Here is a 17,687-nt window from a genome sequence, read left to right as displayed (position 1 = left end):
AACCTCCAGCACCTTGGAATGTGACCTTATTTGGAGATAGCGGGTCTTTACAGTGGTGATAAAGGTAAAATGAAGTCATTCAGGTGGATGCTTAACATTATGTCTAGTGTTTTTATGTAACGGGGAAATTTGGACCCAGAGATGGTTTGCATAAAGAGATACAGATGTGAAGACACAAAGGGAGAAGATGGCCTTGTACAAGGCAAGGAGAGAGGCCTAGAAAAGACCCATTTCTCACAGCCCTCAGAAGGAACTGACCCTGACAACACCTTATTTTCAAAACTTTAACCTCCAGAATGGTGAAATAACATATTTCTGCTTCAAATAATGCAGACTGTGATATTTTGTTATGGCAGCCCAAGCAAACTAATACAAGGCACAATAAAAATTTAACAAAGGGAGAAATGACTAATTATATAATTGCTTTGGTACTTGTATATATGTAGTTTGTCTTTTTCACTTCTAACAAAGAAACCTGGATTTTTACTTGCTAGATAGAGCATTGTGTTTCTGGAATAAACTTTTAAAACTTGTTTTGTTTTATATAACCATGATGTGGTGTCTGGGGACCTACATTTGATTGAAAAGATCAAGCTAGAGCCATGAATAAGACACAAGAAACAAGATTCACTTGTCACCTGTAAGTAGACCTCTCTCTTGAATCAGCTGTCATTAAGAAAACAAAGCAATTGGTTTTAGATTCTTACTCACTTGTTGGGAGGGGCGGGGAAGCGGGAAGAAAAAGGGTGTGGAGAGCGGGGTGTAGAGAAAGCGGGCAGAAGCTCCAGAGAGGGTGGGACTATAGCCTCACTAAAGGAAAATAGACGAAACTGGTTGGTACAACAAAGCTTTCCCAGACCCACCTACTCACCCACCCACCCACCCAACCTTCCCTGAGCTCTGCTCCGGAGGCAGCGGTTTGTAGCTAGTGGTGCGGAAGGGCCAGTTCCAGCAGCGGCTTTCGGGGGAGAAACAAAATCAGCAGGTCGAAATTGGAGCTGAGCGACTTCACCTTCAAGAGGGTGAACTCTCCTGTGCTCGCCCACTGGCTCCGCTTCAGCCGAGGCCGGCCGATCTGGCCGCTGGACCCGCCCGAGCTCCGCGGTTCGCCCAGCCCCGCGCGATCGTGACTCTGGGCGCCGCGGCCGGCGCGGGGCGAGCCCGCCGCTCGCAGAACGAAGGCGGGGGTCGCGGCTAGAGGCTGGGGGGGCTGTCTCCGCGACCCCGCCGCCCAGACCGGCGGCCCAGCCGCCTGAACCCGCAAAACGCCAACAAGTAGTTTCTCGTTGGAGAAGGGCGGCCGGGCTGGGTGCCGGGACTCGGTCCTGCTGCCCGGAGAAGCTCGTCCACGCGGAAACCGCAGCGGAACCACTTTTATCTCGGTGTCGTTAAGGTACCTGGGGCGGGAGGTGAAGGGGGTGACTTGCCGGGAAGGGCACGCTGACCCGCGGGCGGGCAGCCCCCTGCCGCTCCGCAACGGGAAGGGGGCGGTGAAGCCTCGGGGAGAGGCGGCCGGGAGGCTGGACACGGGGACCCCGGGAGCCGGGACTCCAGCAGGGGGGGTGCCTCGGGCGCCCCCCAGGCCTCGCCTCCCAGAGAGCAGCCCCCACCCCCATTCCCGGGACGGTTGTTTTTCTTGGGAACGGGGGGTGGGGTGGGATTCATCGATCGCTACTATTCTCAAAAATGGATCCTAGTCTTTTCCTTTTCCAAGTAATAATAATATTAGGAAGAACAATAAGGTGAAAAGGAAATTGATCAGGAAATTGGTCACAGGTCTCCTGGATGAAAGGCAACATCAGAGATATTTTCGTTGTCGTTGCTCTGACTTCTGCGTTCAGTCTTCGCCTGGTCGGTGAGGGAGGGAGAGGGGAGCCGAGCCCTGGTCGCTCGGAGGCGCCCCCTGCGCTCCAGGGCGCGGGCGGCATCCCGGGTCGGCGGAGGGTACGCGTGCCAGGGGGTCTCTCGGCCAAAGCCGGGGGCTCTCAGCCAACGCCGCCAAGTTGCCTCAGCAGAGAGAACTCCCCGCCTCAGGGCACTGTCTTCAGGCCGGGGGATGGGGGAGAAGAGGGGCCTGGGCGGGAAAGGACAGAGAGGGGGAGGAGGAGGGGGGCCCAGGGCAGGGGTCGGGGGGTCGGGGCTGCGGGCAGGTCAGACTAGAGAGAGCACCGAGGGGGGGGGGGGAAGGAGAAAGATGTGAGCGGAGGAAAGGGCGTCGTGGGGGGTCGAGGGAGACGGACGGCCCCCTCCTCGGTTCTCTGGAAACTTGGGAAAGGTGTGAGGCTCGAGGCGGAACCGGACGGGGCGCTGATGCCCCTGGGAGGTCGTTCGCATCTCGCTTCTCTACTGACCCCGCCTCCTGGGACCCGGGCCGGGCGTGGAGGGCGGGGTCAGGTGCGTCCCCACGGCCCGGGTCTCTAACCCGGCGCCGTGTTCGCCTCCCCGCAGTCATGTCTGAGCCACAGAGATGGGCAAGATCGAGCACGACGAGAGGGTGATCCTCAACGTCGGGGGCACCCGGCACGAAACCTACCGCAGCACCCTGAGGACCCTGCCGGGGACGCGCCTGGCCCTCCTCGCCGCCTCCGAGCCCCGGGGCGACGGCCTGACGGCGGCGGGCGACCAGCCGCGGCCGCCGCCCCCCGCGCCCCCGTCGCCGCGAGCACCCCCGCCGTCCCCGGGGCCCGGCGGCTGCTTCGCCGGCCACTGCGGCTCCCGCGGCGGCGGTGGCGGCGAGCACCCCGGGGGCGGCCGCGAGTTCTTCTTCGACCGGGACCCGGGCGTCTTCGCCTCCGTGCTCAACTACTACCGCACGGGCAAGCTGCACTGCCCCGCCGACGTGTGCGGGCCGCTCTTCGAGGAGGAGCTGGCCTTCTGGGGCATCGACGAGACGGACGTGGAGCCCTGCTGCTGGATGACCTACCGGCAGCACTGCGACGCCGAGGAGGCCCTCGACATCTTCGAGACGCCCGACCTCCTCGGCGGCGACCCCGGCGACGACGACGACCCAACGACCAAGAGGCTGGGCATCGAGGACGCCGCGGGCCTGGGGGGACCCGACGGCCAGTCCGGCCGCTGGAGGAGGCTGCAGCCCCGCCTGTGGGCTCTCTTCGAGGACCCCTACTCGTCCAGAGCAGCCAGGGTAAGGCCAGAATCCCCCCCTTCCCTACTGCTCCAGCTTCTCCCAACTCCTTCCCCAACTTGCTGTTCATTTCCACCCAGGGCCTCCGGGATGGGGGGTGGGGTGCAGCAGTGTAGAAGGGAACAGGGTTCCCTAACTAGGAGACTAGGAGCCCAGCTGGTTGAAAGGTAACCTCACCGCCCTGGTCCCCTTGCCCCAGTGCCTTTTCATCCCCTTCCTCTCTTCCTCAATGGCAAACAGATTTACATGGACAGCTGGGACCTAAAGAGCATAGTCGACTTCTCTGTGCAAGTCTGTCTGGAACTTTGTCTTAAAATCGGTGTCGGACTTCATCTTGAGGTTTCTTTTTGTAGTTTGTTTTTTCTTGACTCTTTTGTTCCAACTTTGTCTTGAACTCTTTGAGCCTCTGGTCATCAGCTTTGACATTTCCAGTGAGGCCCAACACTCCTTGACATCTGACTCACTCAGAACAGTGACTCCAATTAGGGATCTAATTTGATGACAGAGGAAAGGGAAATGGAATCTATGTATGTGGCTGGTATGGGGCAGGATGTCCCTGGAGGTTCATTTTGTAAAGACTTGCATGCTGTTTGGGCCCATCTCTTGCCAAGGGAGAAGAATGCTGGGATTGCTGTCCCAGTGAGTGGGTCACAGAACCCACCTGCACACTGAATTTTGGAGGCTGGTGTCTCTCCCCTTCGGCTATATTTATGGGGTTTTTTTTACAGGTGGAATGTGAATTAGTCCCTTTGATGATCCAAGTTCCATCTGATTTTTCTAAATCTGGGTAATTTAGATTGTAGCAACTTTGTTTTATTCTTTATATTGTGATCTCATCCTCAAGTTCTCTTTTCAGTTTCTAGCTTGAGTGACAGCTTAAATATAACCAAAAATTATATACTGTGTGCATGGTTTTTAATTATATGTGAGAACAGAGTACTGTATTTTGTTAAATCTTTGCAACTGCATTCGTCTGGTTTGCTTCTGACACCCAGAAAAGATGCCCCCTAGGCAGAATGGGAATTCTCCCAGCTTCACTTTGATTCCATTCTCACTATTGTCTTTGCATGTCAGAAGTCTTTGCTTCTGAACTATTGTGCAGCTGTCTCTCTACCAACTTGTCAGAAGATGGGCTTTTGATACTTTAGCAGTTTAAAGATATGTTTGTTTTCAGTGTGAAATAGAATATGAAAAACATAATTTAAAACATTGTTACTCTATTGGATCTGGAATTTAAATGCATATATAAATTCTAGTAGGTCCACATTTTCATATTTGAATACAGAATTCATAACTTCAGCCCTGAAATCTTCCTTTTAAGAACATTCTATTAATTTAACAAAAGTTAGCCCTGGCTAGCTGGCTCAGTGGTAAAGCGTCTGCCCAGTGTGTGGATATCATGGGTTTGATTCCCAGTCAGGGCACACAAGAGAAGTGTCCATCGGCTTCTGCACCTCTCCCCCTCTCACTTCTTTCTCTCTTTTACTCTCTGCCCCTCTCCTCCTTCGGTGAGTGAGTTGGTCCCGGTGCTGAGTTTGGCTCCATGTCCTCCATCTCAGGTGCTAAGAAGAGCTCCATTACTGAGCAAGGGATCAACGCCCTAGATGGGCAAAGCATTGCCCCCTAGTGGCCTTGCTGGGTGGATTCTGGTGGGGCACATGTAGAAGTCTGTCTCTGCCTACCCTCCTCTCATTGAATTAAAAAAAAAATCAACAGAAGTTGGTATTCAGAAACAAACAAGTACATATTTATTTAAATTAGATCATTGACTCATAACTGTTACATCTGTGTGTTTTTTTTTCTTTTTTTTTATTCCAGCTGAGTGCCACACTGCACTCTCTACTTGGTTGCTAAAAAGAAAATTTGAATTTGTTTTCAAATGTATCATGTGATTTTTTTCCTCCAATCATGTGCTATAAAAAGTACAGAATATTTTATTTTTCCCTCATGACCATATATGTTTTATTGTAGTACAGATTGCATAACAAAAACTTGAATGAGAATGTGCTCAATTTTTATTATTGCTGTGGAAATTGATTCAATTGATTATTTATCAAAGAGTGGATGATTAACTTAATAATATTATAATGAAATCTTTGTAAGGTTTTTTAAAAAACTATTTTCAAGAATTTGGCCTGTATCCATTTTAGGTGAGGAAAGTACCAGGATAGATTACAAATTAACATAAGACCAAAAGAGCCATTAGAAGCAGAAGCAGCTGAGAAAAACAGATGTGGAAAATTTCTGAGATCACTTTGTGAAGACCCTTTATTTTGTAAATGAAGAAAATGAAGACTGCAGATGCTAAGTGGTGGCCAAGGTCACACAGCAAGTTAATGGCAGAACCAAAATTATCCGCAAGGCTCATGACATCCTCCCCAGGCCCTTTCTACCACAACCACTGATTATAACTGACTGGTTTGTGAAATCTGCAGATCCTGTTGCTCTTGAGTTAATGCAGCATAAAGTATTCACCAGCTTTCTAACTTTGAAAGGTCATCTGTGACTTTTTTTTTATGTAAGTATTCCTAAACTTTGGCTGATAGAAATTTTACCCTGTACCACCCAACGTTAAAGTAAAATATGGGATTGAAATTAACTTTTTAAAATGAGTTCTGTTTGAATTTCTATTTTTATTCACCAGTTGATAGGTACTGTGTTGTTGGCTAACATTTGTAGACTTGTGTTTAGGGAAATAACATTTTATTTTTATTTTTTATTTTTATTTTTATTTTTTATTTATTTATTTATTTATTTTTCTTTATGGGATGAGGAGCAGAAGGGGGTAAATAACATTTTAAATTACTAGAGTTTCCTAAAAAAAGAGTAATCAGAAGTCACCCCCTATTTAATTTAAATGTGAGCTAGTATTATTATATAAACATTCTTAGTCAGATGATGGCCTGATTTTATGTTACCTGACTAGGTTGATAAATAGAATTACATTAGAAAATTACTAGATGATATTGTATTTTTCATGGACATGGGTCTAGGAGACATATATCAGTTATTAGGTGGTTTGCCTGATCTGTGTTCTTACTGCCACAAGTCTCATTTTTAATAGAAGTTAAATATTTAATAGTTAAGAACACCTTTTTTATATAGTTCATTTTTTATTGATATATTTGAGATGAACAATTTAACTGTTAATTCCTTTTTCAATTTGTCATACCTGTTTTTTATTTTTTAAATCTTTTCCAATATTGAAGAGATTGGCTTAGTTATATAACAGATGTGTTTTATTTCTAACTTTTGTCATCTTAACTGACACACTGAAACAATAGTTATGGGAACTGGATAATTAATTAAATTTTACAGCATTGTATTTTTGTCTTTTTCTTTTTGGGGGTTGGCTTTTCCCATCTCTGTTGCTTTTAATTTATGATATAAATACATATTTGAGAGTTCTAAATTGCTCAAGTCAGTTTGGTAAATAAGTTTATATTTTATATTAAAAATTTTTATCCTTAAGAATAGTATTCAAAAATAGAAATTTATAAAAATTCAAAATTAGTTACCATGGAAAGCATTGTGGAAAAATGAGATCAGAAAAGAAAAGGAGATATTATTCTGTTGATGGCATTGAGTGATATTAACAAATAATAAAAAGCAAGGATGCATAGTAATATTTGTGAAAATGTTATGCGTTGTGTATTTTTAATACAATATCTAAGTTTTATAAGGAAACAGCTTGTATATGCTGCCTTCTGAAAACATTGTATCATTGGTGAGGGGACAGGTACCAGGAAGAAATTCTTTGATAGAACTTATAAGTTTGTTAAAGAATTTTAAAAGACATTATAGATGCAAAATACTAGAATCAAAATAATTTGTTCCCAATATTAAAGAACTGAGAACAGTTATAAGTTTCTCTTTCTTTCTCTTATTTTCTCTGATTTTTGGAGGATGTGGAAGCTGATTGGATTAAGTTGTGTTTTAGAATGTGGTTCTTTCCTTGGCAATATGAACTTTGATTATCTGAGAGACCATTTTTTTATTTTCAAAAGACATTTTAGAAATAAAAAACAAATGAAAAACTTCCATGGAATCACATTTAATATCTTTTTTTTTTTTTTTTTTTGGTGTGTGTCTAGATTATTTCACACAAGTTTTCTAGACCTTTTCTAGTGTACTGTTATATGCAGATCATCCTGAATTATACATTTACTATGATAGTAATCCATTATTTTTAATCATGAAAACATTCACTTTATTAGCATTTAAAATGTTTTATTTTCACAAGTTTAGTCCTTAAAATTACTGAAATTAAATTTTAATATCTGCTGACCTGTGGTGGTGCAGTGGATAAAGCGTCTACCTGGAAATGCTGAGGTCGCCGGTTCGAAACCCTGGGCTTGCCTGGTCAAGGCACATATGGGAGTTGATGCTTCCAGCTCCTCCCCCCTTCTCTCTCTCTGTTTCTCTCTCTCCCTCTCTCTCTCCTCTCTAAAAATGAATAAAAAAAAATTTTTAGTATCTAGAATTGGATTTAGAATTGCACATATTTAATTTACTTTTTATAGGCTATTCTTTCCCTCTTTCTTAAACTCCACAGAGAAAGGAGGGAAATGACTTAAATAACTATTTGACAGTTTTAAATATATATAACATTTAATTAAAAATATAATAAAGTAAGTACAATTGAGTAAAAAAATTAAGATTAAAAATGAAAATATTAATTCTTGTTTTGTAAACATTGCCCCAGTTAAAAGAATCAGTGGCCAAATATATCTTGCTCATAAAATATTGTCAATTATTAAAATTTTTAGAACCCATTTATTCAATGAGTATTGAATATGCAGTCACTCTAGGTCAGAAACTCTGCAAGGTACTGGGAATGCATGGAGAAGATATAGTCCTTTGCTCTCAATAAACTCAGCACTGAATTTATTATAAAACATTTTCCAAATACATTGTCTATTAAACTTAAAAATGCCACAAGGTAACATTAACCAAAATTCTAGTGAAATTAAAAAATTTTCCTCCAAAAAAGTTTATGGCCCTGGCCGGTTGGCTCAGTGGATAGAGTGTCAGCCTGGCATGCAGATGTCTGGGGTTTGATCCCTGGTCAGGGCACACTTGAGAAACAACCATCTGCTTCTCTTCCTCCTCTTTCCTCCTTCACTCTCTCTTTCCCTCTCTCAGCCAGTGGCCCGGTAGGGGTTGGTCCAAGTATCAGCCTGAGCTCTAAGGAGAGCTTGGTTGATTCAAACATTGGCCCCAGACGGGGGTTGCAAGGTGGATCCCATATGTACATCCATAGTTATAACAGAATGCATGAAACACTATAATAGAGATATTGGTATAATGTGGCAAGACAGACTAGGGAGGAACTTACTCCCTTATCCGGAGGAGATGACATTTTAGTTAACTTCCAAAAATTTAATTACGTCTTTTCCCAAAATCAAGGGGAAGGTCAAACGAGTAGTGTGCAAACGTTGAGGATTGACAGAGAATACCTTGCCATGTAATAGGGAGTACTAGAAGTGCCAAAAGGTAGGAGAACAAACTTGAGGAGTAAGAATGATTGAAACTGAAAGAACCTCTGGGTTTATAAATGAGATTTCCCAGTGGGATGTAAAATGCTCAGTCCAGAGCAGGGCTGAACACTATTATTTCAGTTTGTTCAAAAACAGTGGTCCTTTTTTATTTAATTTTAAAATTTATTGATTTGAGAGAGAGAGACAGGAAGGGAAATGGAGAGAGACAGACAGGCAGACCTTGATTTATTGTTCCATCTATTTATGCATTCACTGGTAGATTCTTGTGTGTGTCCTGACCTGGGATTGAAACTGCAACTTGGCATATAAAGACAATACTGGTACTGAAACTTAGATGTGCCTAGGAATAGCATAATATGATGGCTGAAAATTTCAATGCCCAGGTCTCACATCAGAGATTCTAATTCAGTAGCATTTGATTAGGATTCAGGTCGGGTGAACATCTTTGGGGGTGTAGTTGGCTACTGGCCCAGGACATGCTAGTATTGCAGTGTGGCTGCTCCAAAAGCAAATAGAATTTAACAACAAATTAGGAGAATAACCATGTTTATACTGTTATTTCCCAAAGTGGATTTTGTAGATCTGCAATTCTTGAGGATGTGAATAGGCATTGACTCTTAAAAGAGTTCCCTGGACAGATGAACTTGGAAAAGTTTAAAAAAAAGTTAACTCAGTTGTTATTTGTAAATTTATTTATTATTATTTTTTTTAAACTACAAGTAGTTTTAGGATAAAAGAGTTAGAGACTGGTTGACTGCTTGACAGTTGGTATGAGGTAGAAGCAGAGTAATGTTCAAGGCTGGACTCAGTGGGCCGAGTTTTAATTCTGATCCCACCACTTGCCTGCTGTATAACTTTCACCAAGTTGCTTCTCTAAACCTCCTTCTTTTCATCTGAACTAAAGAGGTATTACCAGTATCGGATTCAAAGAATTGTTATGAGGGTGGACGGAGCATGTTCATGTGAAGAATCCAGCATAGTGCCTACTTTGATAATGTCACTTATACCATCATCATCATCATCATCATCATCATCATCATCATCATCATCCTTTCAGGCAAGCATTAGTCATTTTGGAGGATGGTGCAGTTGTAATAGGCTACCTTCAGGAAGCTTTCTGGCATTTAGAGGGTTCATGAAAGGAATAAGTTGTCTGTCTGTCCCTGAGATTTTTTTCATGTGAATACAGGATAACTGTCAGGAAATTTTTAGAATTAATTCTATCCCTCATTAGTAAATAGTGCTTAATTAGAACAATGTCTAATATGTGTATTATATACCAGGCATTTTGCAAGTGGCAAGGTCAAGGCATCTCTCTTGCCATTAAGAAGTTTGTGGCCTCCAGGAAGAGAAGAATAGGAAGAATAAAAGGGAAACAATAGTGTAACGTCATAAGATCTCCAGTAGAAGTAAGAGCAGGGTGCTTTGGAGGTTAACCTCGTCTTTCCAAGTTTGGAAAAAACTTCCTGGGAGAAATATGTCATTGCTGGTACCAGAAGATGAAGAAGAAATAGCCAGGCTTTTGAGACTGAGGAAAGAGCTTAAACAAAGTCCTAAATGGAAAGAAGGCATGGCTTGCACCAGATACTGTGAGTAGTTCAGTACAACTGCAACACAGGGTAAGGGATGGGGGATGAGGAGCCATGCTGTGGAGACAGACACTAAGATTGAATTGAAAGGTTTTTTCTGGTGGTGATGGAAGCTTCTGAAGGATTTTACACAGAACAATGTCATGCAGATCTGTAATTAGGAATATCATTCTGATTCTTTTCTTTTTTGACTGAAAAAAGAGATTGGACTAGGAAGAATGGGTACAAGTTTGTCAGGAGGGCTACAGTTTAGCATGTATTGACGTTAAAAATAAAAACCAGTCCTTTTACCAGCAAAAAATGGGTTTGCTCAGGACAGCAAAGAATTGCAATTCAGGAAAAGCAAGCTCTAGCAAAAGCCATGGGTAAGTTCAACATAAAAAGGAGAGGAAAAAAAAAAAAAAAGAGAGGAAGGTAATTTTATGGAGTAAAAGGAGGAAATTGGGAGAGAAAAATGAAGTGCAGGGAGATGATGGCTTCTCATTGGCTGAATTGCTGGGGTACTTGATTTCTTGTGGAATATGCAATGTATATTTTTCCCATTGGGACTTATAATTGATGTTTCTTTCCTGTTGAGGGCTGACTTCTCTCTCGTGGTGTAATTGACGGTTTCTCCTGTGATTGATAGAGAGTGAGAGAGCTTTCCCCTTTGGCCTTACTTCTCCATTTTAGTGAAGTTTCCCTTTTATTAATTTTTACACAGTAGAGATTCTGGTGATCTGAATTAAGATGGTGACCAGAAGAATAAAATAAAATGGACATAATTACATAGTTAAAGTGGAATTATTGATTGATTAAAGTGAATGAAGCAGAAAGAGAAGTCAAGAATGTTCTTTTCGTTTGTGTTTGCAGAATGGGACAGGAAAATCTTTCTTTTTTTTTTTCTGAAGCTGGAAACAGGGAGAGACAGTCAGACAGACTCCCGCATGCGCCCGACCGGGATCCACCCGGCACGCCCACCAGGGGGCGACGCTCTGCCCACCAGGGGGCGATGCTCTGCCCATCCTGGGCGTCGCCATGTTGCGACCAGAGTCACTCCAGTGCCTGGGGCAGAGGCCACAGAGCCATCCCCAGCGCCCGGGCCATCTTTGCACCAATGGAGCCTCGGCTGCGGGAGAGGAAGAGAGAGACAGAGAGGAAAGCGCGGCGGAGGGGTGGAGAAGCAAATGGGCGCTTCTCCTATGTGCCCTGGCCGGGAATCGAACCCGGGTCCTCCGCACGCTAGGCCGACGCTCTACCGCTGAGCCAACCGGCCAGGGCAGGAAAATCTTTCTAACTTTTTCTAATTCAAGATTCAGTGGTTGAATAATTTGATAATCTGGTTTATTAGTAATTATTTACTAATTCATATTAGTAAATAATATGATTTAGTACTATTCATAGGATTTAGTACTATAATATTTTGTATTATGTTTTCTGATTTTTTTTTTATATTTCAGTACTGATTGCTGGCTTATGAATGCAATTTCATTGATTTTATGATTGTGAAATTAGATGCAAAGTATGCCTCTTAAATTTTTTGTTAACTTACTGCCATAAAATGGTGGTGAGGAATAAGAAGTCTTCTCTATAAGAAATGTCCATTTTTGCACTAGAAAATATTAAATTTTGTATAATTTCTGTGAAATGGAATTAACTATTCAATGTAGCATAGTTCATGTAGACTCCAAAACTAGAATTTTAAATTGACTGGAGATTAAAAAATATTAAGAAGATTCTATGGCTCTAAACACTCCTTAGAAAATTGCTTTAAATAAATATATATTTCCTTTAGATAAAAGTCTAGGAAAGAGCAAAGTAGTGAAGAAGGAAATAAAAAATGAAAACAAGCATCACTGGAGTCAAACTGGAAAGAAAATTGTGACTTCAGATCCAAGGCAAAAATGTACCATGTCATTGTCTTCCTTGAAATCTTTATCTCTTTCCTTTGCTTTTACATATTAAGTTACTTTCCTCAGGCTAAGTCCTCAAAATCTGTCCCCCACTTATATTCCTATTAATACTTCTCATAACTCCACTAGTAAAAGTACTGCTGAAGTCAGACCATGTGTTTTGCCATTCCTGAATATGAATGAAGTGTTCACATAATTGTACATTTGCATACACTGTTGTCACAGCCAGGAACACACCTCCCTTGCTGGATTTAACAGGTTGAGTCAATCATGTTTCTATATTCTATATAACTATCAAGTCTTACTTGACACCTTTTATGTTTTCTCAAAAGCGGTAGTTTTCTTCTCTTAGTTTTCATAGCACTAGGTAGGCACAGTGTTGTAGCAGTTAACTGACTATATTAGTTTCCCAGAGCTGCTATAGCAAACTGCCATACACTGGATGTTTTGAAACAACAGAAACTGACTCTCTTCCAGTCCTCGAGGCTGTAAGTCTCATATCTAAGTGTCAGCAAGTTAGGTTTCTTCTCGGTGTTCTGAGAGAGAATCTGCTTCATGGCTGTCCCTGGCTTCTGGTGGTTGTTGGCAATTCTTGGTATTCCTTGGCTTATAGATGCATCACCCCATTTCTCTCTCTGTTTTCATATACCAGTCTTCCCTGTGTGTGTTTGTGTCTCAATTTCCTTTTCTCATAAAGACACCAGGGGTTGGATTATAGCTAGTGGTGGAATCCAAATAATTTAACAACTGGTTCTCTGCTTTGATGACCATTTTAAGTATAAAAAAAGATATACCGAAAGGTAGTTTATTATTTCATGCATTTAATATTTAAATAAGAACAATAAAAGAGGTACAAAAAACTAGATTATGTTATGAGTTTAAAAATATTAATGAATAAATATTAAATAATACCTGACAAAAAACAATAAAACTGTTATTTAAGATATTTTTATATTGCTTCTTGATTGACATCCTCACTTGCAATTTTTTTCACCTATGGACAGAATGGACATTAGTATGGGTGTTTAGAATATGCTGTTGCACAAATGAACATTAAAAAAAAGTAAGGAATGTAAATTTGTGATTTCCACATTGGGCAGCTGCCCAGGCACCCATCTTACAGCGAACCCTGATTATAAGTGTCATTTTAACAACTGGTTCACTTAATTCAACAAAAAAATTAGGTATTGGTTCTGCTGAACTGGTGTAAACTGGCCTAATCCCACGACTAATTATATAGCCCATAATAATCTAGTATAACTACATCTTAATTTAGCTGTTATCTCTGCAAAGACACTAGTTCAAAATAAGGTCATATTCTGAAGCTTAAGGTTGACATCAATTTTGGGGTGATACTATTCAACCCAATATGTTGACTTTTCCCTTTTGGCAATGTGTTTGTAATAGCCAATCTTTTAGTCTCTGATTTCTCCTTTTTTATATCAGTGTTCTCTCATTGAATGGATGGATACAATGTTCTTCATGTATTGTTCTGAAGATGCTAGTTAGGTAGTTTTTAAAGTTATATTTCACTTCTGGTATTAACTCTGGTCCCTTTATCTTTTTCTAGTTTTTCCCCTTCTTCTTTATACTATTGATTTTCTTCAAATATCTTTTCCTTTGAAAGATGGAGGGGGTTGATTACAATGTTCTATGCATAGTCAGGATCATGCAGAAAGATAGGATTCCCTTCAAGGTGGATGAGCAGAAGCAGATGGGAAAACTAGGAACACTCTCAAGGTCTAAGAGAGGAGCTTTTCCTGGAGACAAGACTTCTGTGTGTTTCAGTTAATCTACAGTGACCTTTCTCTCTTCTTTTTTCTTTGTGTCCTTTGAAGACCTCTGGGTGGTAAAAAGTTTATTTTGCTTTTCTCTATCACACCAACACATCTAATTTGTAACTGTCTTCTCTTTTGATTCTCTACTTAATTTAGAAAGCTGATCATGCTGATTGTATCCTGTGAGCAAATTCTGTAGGAAGGAGAATTCCAAAGAGGTGTCCCACAGCCAGCTCCTTGTCTTAGTGCCTGTCGCCTCTGACTTTGAGGTTCTTCTGGATATCATTGGGAAAAAGAAATTAAAGACCTATATATAGTTTGTGATTTTTATTATTATTATAAGAAGCTTATTAGACTAACATTAATCCAAAATGCTAGAAAATTATAACTTGGAGAACAGTGATACTTTGTCAACTGCCCACTGAGAATACAATTGTAGGAACATGAACTATGATGGTTTAACAGATGTTTACAGTACTCAAGTCCTGAAATAAAGTAAGAGCATTAAGTTGAAATAATGTTTACATATTAGCGTGCTTTAATTTTTTACCTATTGACATTACCAGTGGGACGAAATGCCTAGTCCCTATTATGTAGTGAAGCATCTGGCTGACCAAAATAGATGGCACTGCTTGTTCTATCAATTACATGGAAAAAAGGTCTTCACTGAAAGATGCTGTGTCTTAAGAAAAGAGGTTGAAGAATGGATGTTGCATCAAGGAAATTACACAAGAACAATAGGGGTAAAAAGATTTCTATTTATCACAGTATTGTTATCTCATTTCATTTGATAAAATGGAAATATCCAAAGGTGAATTGTTCCCCATGCTATCTAGAATGCACTGTATAAAGCCAATGCAGTAATGAAGATCAGCACATCTAAAACCTGGTTATGTCCAGATATTCCCTCCGAGCTGTGACAAATAGAATGACTCAGAAAGACATTTAATGAAATATGTATATTCCAGTGGTCATGCAAATGAAAGGGATGAGAAAAACCTTCATTTATTCAAACATACTACACATATTACAGAGATCAGGCAAAACTATTATTTTTAGGAAAAAATTTGAGATAGTAGATAATAGTGATAAAATACATTATAGTAGAAAAAATTATATTTTAAGATGAAAACTCATTGTAGTTCATTTACTTATTTATTTTTATTTTTAAAATTTATATTAGAGAAGGAAGAGTGAGAGAGAGAGAGAGAGAGAGAGAGAGAGAGAAGGGGAGAGGTGCTGCAGAAGAAGCATCAACTCCCATATGTGTCTTGGCCAGGCAAGCTCAGGGTTTCGAACTGGTGATCTCAGTGTTCTAGGTCGATGCTTTACCCACTGCACCGCCACAGGTTAGGCCATATAGTTCATTTGTTTTTAAAATGAAATGTGTTCTTAAGTCACAAAAAAAAATGTTTTTATTATGAAAAATTGGGAACGTATAGAATATATGGGAGAAGAAAATAGCCCTTTTATCTCCCCAGGACTATTAAAAATTTAGTATAATTATTCATTTTTATTATATAAAGAAAGGTAAGATTTAGCCAAAGGAAAGAAATAAGAATTTAAGAATGGACATTAGTGGGATGAAAAGCCTAGAGATAAGGGACCAAAGTGGATTGGAAGAGCAGAACGAGGACAGGTGTGATTAGGGGGCAGAGGCCCAGGGGGAGACCTATGGAAAGAGGACCTAGAAACACATTTAGATGAATGCTTATTTTTTCTGCCAATACCATGCTGTTTTGATTATTGTGATTCTATAATATAATTTGAAGTCAAGTATTGTAATGCCCCCAGCTTTGTTCTTTTTCATTAGGATTACTTTGGCTCTTCGGGGGTTTTTAGAGTTCCATATAAACCTGATGATTTTTTGTTCCATTTCTTTAAAAAATGACATTGGATTTTGATGGAAATTGCATTAAATTTGTATATTGCTTTGGGTAATATGGTCATTTTAACTATATTTATTCTTCCTATCCAAGAACAAGAAATATTTTTCCATTTCATTGTATCTTTTTTCGATTTCCCTTAACAATGCTTTGTAGTTTTCATTATATAGGTACTTTACATTCTTTGTTACGTTTATTCCTAGGTATATTTTTGTTGTTGTTGCAACTGTAAAAGGGATTTATTTTTAAAGATCATTTTCTGAAGTTTCATTGTTGGCATATACAAAGGCAATAGACTTCTGTATATTAATTTTGTATCCTGCGACCTTTCTGTATTTATTTGTTGTTTCTAATAGTCTTTTTGTGGAGTCTTTGCGGTTTTCGATGTACAGGATTATATCATCTGCAAAAAGTGAATATGGGGGTGGGGGTGCATTCGGGGAGACACCAGAATCTATGTAAAGACAATAAACTTAAAAAAGTGAAACTTTACTTCTTTCCCAATATGAATGCCTTTTATTGCTTTCTCTTGTCTGATTGCTCTGGCTAGAACTTCCAGCACTATGTTGAATCAGAGTGGAGAGAGTGGGCAGCCTTCTCTTGTTCCTGATTTTAGAGGAAAGGTTTTCAGTTTTTTGCCATTTAATATGATGTTAGCTGATGGTTTGTCATAAATGGCCTTTGTTATGTTGAGATATTTTCCTTCTATACCCATTTTGTTGAGTGTTTTAAACATAAAATGATGTATTTTATCTAATACCTTTTCTGCATCTATTGACAGGATCATATGGTTTTTGTTCTTTGTTTTGTTGACATGGTGTATTACGTTAACTGTTTTACTTACGTTGAACCATCCTTGTGATTCTGAGATGAATCCCACTTGATCATGATGAATTATTTTTTTAATGTGTTGTTGTATTTTATTTGCTAGTATTTTGTTTAGGATTTTAGCATCTGTATTCATTAGAAATGTTGGTCTATAGTTTTCTTTTTTTGTGTTGTCCTTGCCAAGTTTCAATATGAGGGTTATGTTGGCCTCATAAAATGTGTTTGGAAGTATTGCTTCTTCAATATTTTGGAAGAGTTTGAGTAGAATAGGAACCAAATCTTCTTTGAATGCTTGATAAAATTCACTAGTATAGCCGTTTGGCCCTGGACTTTTATTTTTTGGGAGATTTTTGTTAGTTGTTTCTGTTTCCTCCCTTCTAATGGGTCTGTTTAGGCTATCTACTTCTTTGTGACTCAGTTTAGAAATATTTTTTGTTCTAGGAATTTATCCATTTCTTCTAGATTGTTAAATTAGGTGGCATATAGCTTTTTGGGTTTTTTTTTTGGAGTAAATACATTTATTGATACCCATTTTATATGTTCAATGAAATAATCTATAAATATAAAAGCATTTTTCTTTTGAATATTACCATGGTCCATGTAAATATGCAGCAGTCAGTCATCTGCAAGCAGCACTCCAAGTCACACTGTTAGATTTACAGACCTGCATACACGTATTTCATTAAACAGTGGCACTTATGTACTCAAGTGGTCCAGTGACTTTGGAATACATGACTACTAGGTTTGTGGAGTAAAAATAATGTGCAAGTTTAAGTCAACAGAAAGGGTATCAACCAACAACAAAAAGAAACAATTATGAATTAATATGCTAGGGAAGGAAGTACCACAGTGACACTTGGTGTCAGAATACTGGAGAGGAAGTACGTTGAACGGCACATGTGTGGCGCCATGTGCTCTCTCTCACTCCCAGGGGACAGTCCACCCGTGCCTTCGGGTCATTCATGATCAACAAAACAGCCATACTTAAAGAATTTAGATCACTAAGAATAAAAGATATGTAGCTGCTGGTATCAAGTTTAAAGAAAAATAAGTTCAGTATTTCAATGACAT

At 40.3% G+C, this 17,687-nt stretch overlaps 1 protein-coding gene across 1 annotated transcript in view; it reads left to right on the top strand.

Annotated features, from left to right (window-relative positions):
• Positions 1–940: 940 nt before the first annotated feature.
• Positions 941–17,687, top strand: part of LOC136394878 (calcyphosin-2-like) — a 125,522-nt gene continuing 108,775 nt past the window's right edge. The window contains exons 1-2 of the mRNA XM_066368691.1: positions 941–1,393; positions 2,449–3,142. Coding sequence (XP_066224788.1) covers positions 2,468–3,142 — 675 coding nt within the window. The 5' untranslated portion in view covers positions 941–1,393; positions 2,449–2,467. The remainder of the gene's footprint in view (positions 1,394–2,448; positions 3,143–17,687) is intronic.

The sequence above is a fragment of the Saccopteryx leptura genome, chromosome 2 (genome assembly GCF_036850995.1).
Source record: "Saccopteryx leptura isolate mSacLep1 chromosome 2, mSacLep1_pri_phased_curated, whole genome shotgun sequence".
In the NCBI taxonomy this organism is placed as follows: Eukaryota; Metazoa; Chordata; class Mammalia; order Chiroptera; family Emballonuridae; genus Saccopteryx; species Saccopteryx leptura.
Note: the sequence above shows the minus strand (reverse complement) of the source record. Positions and strands in the feature narration are given on the sequence as shown.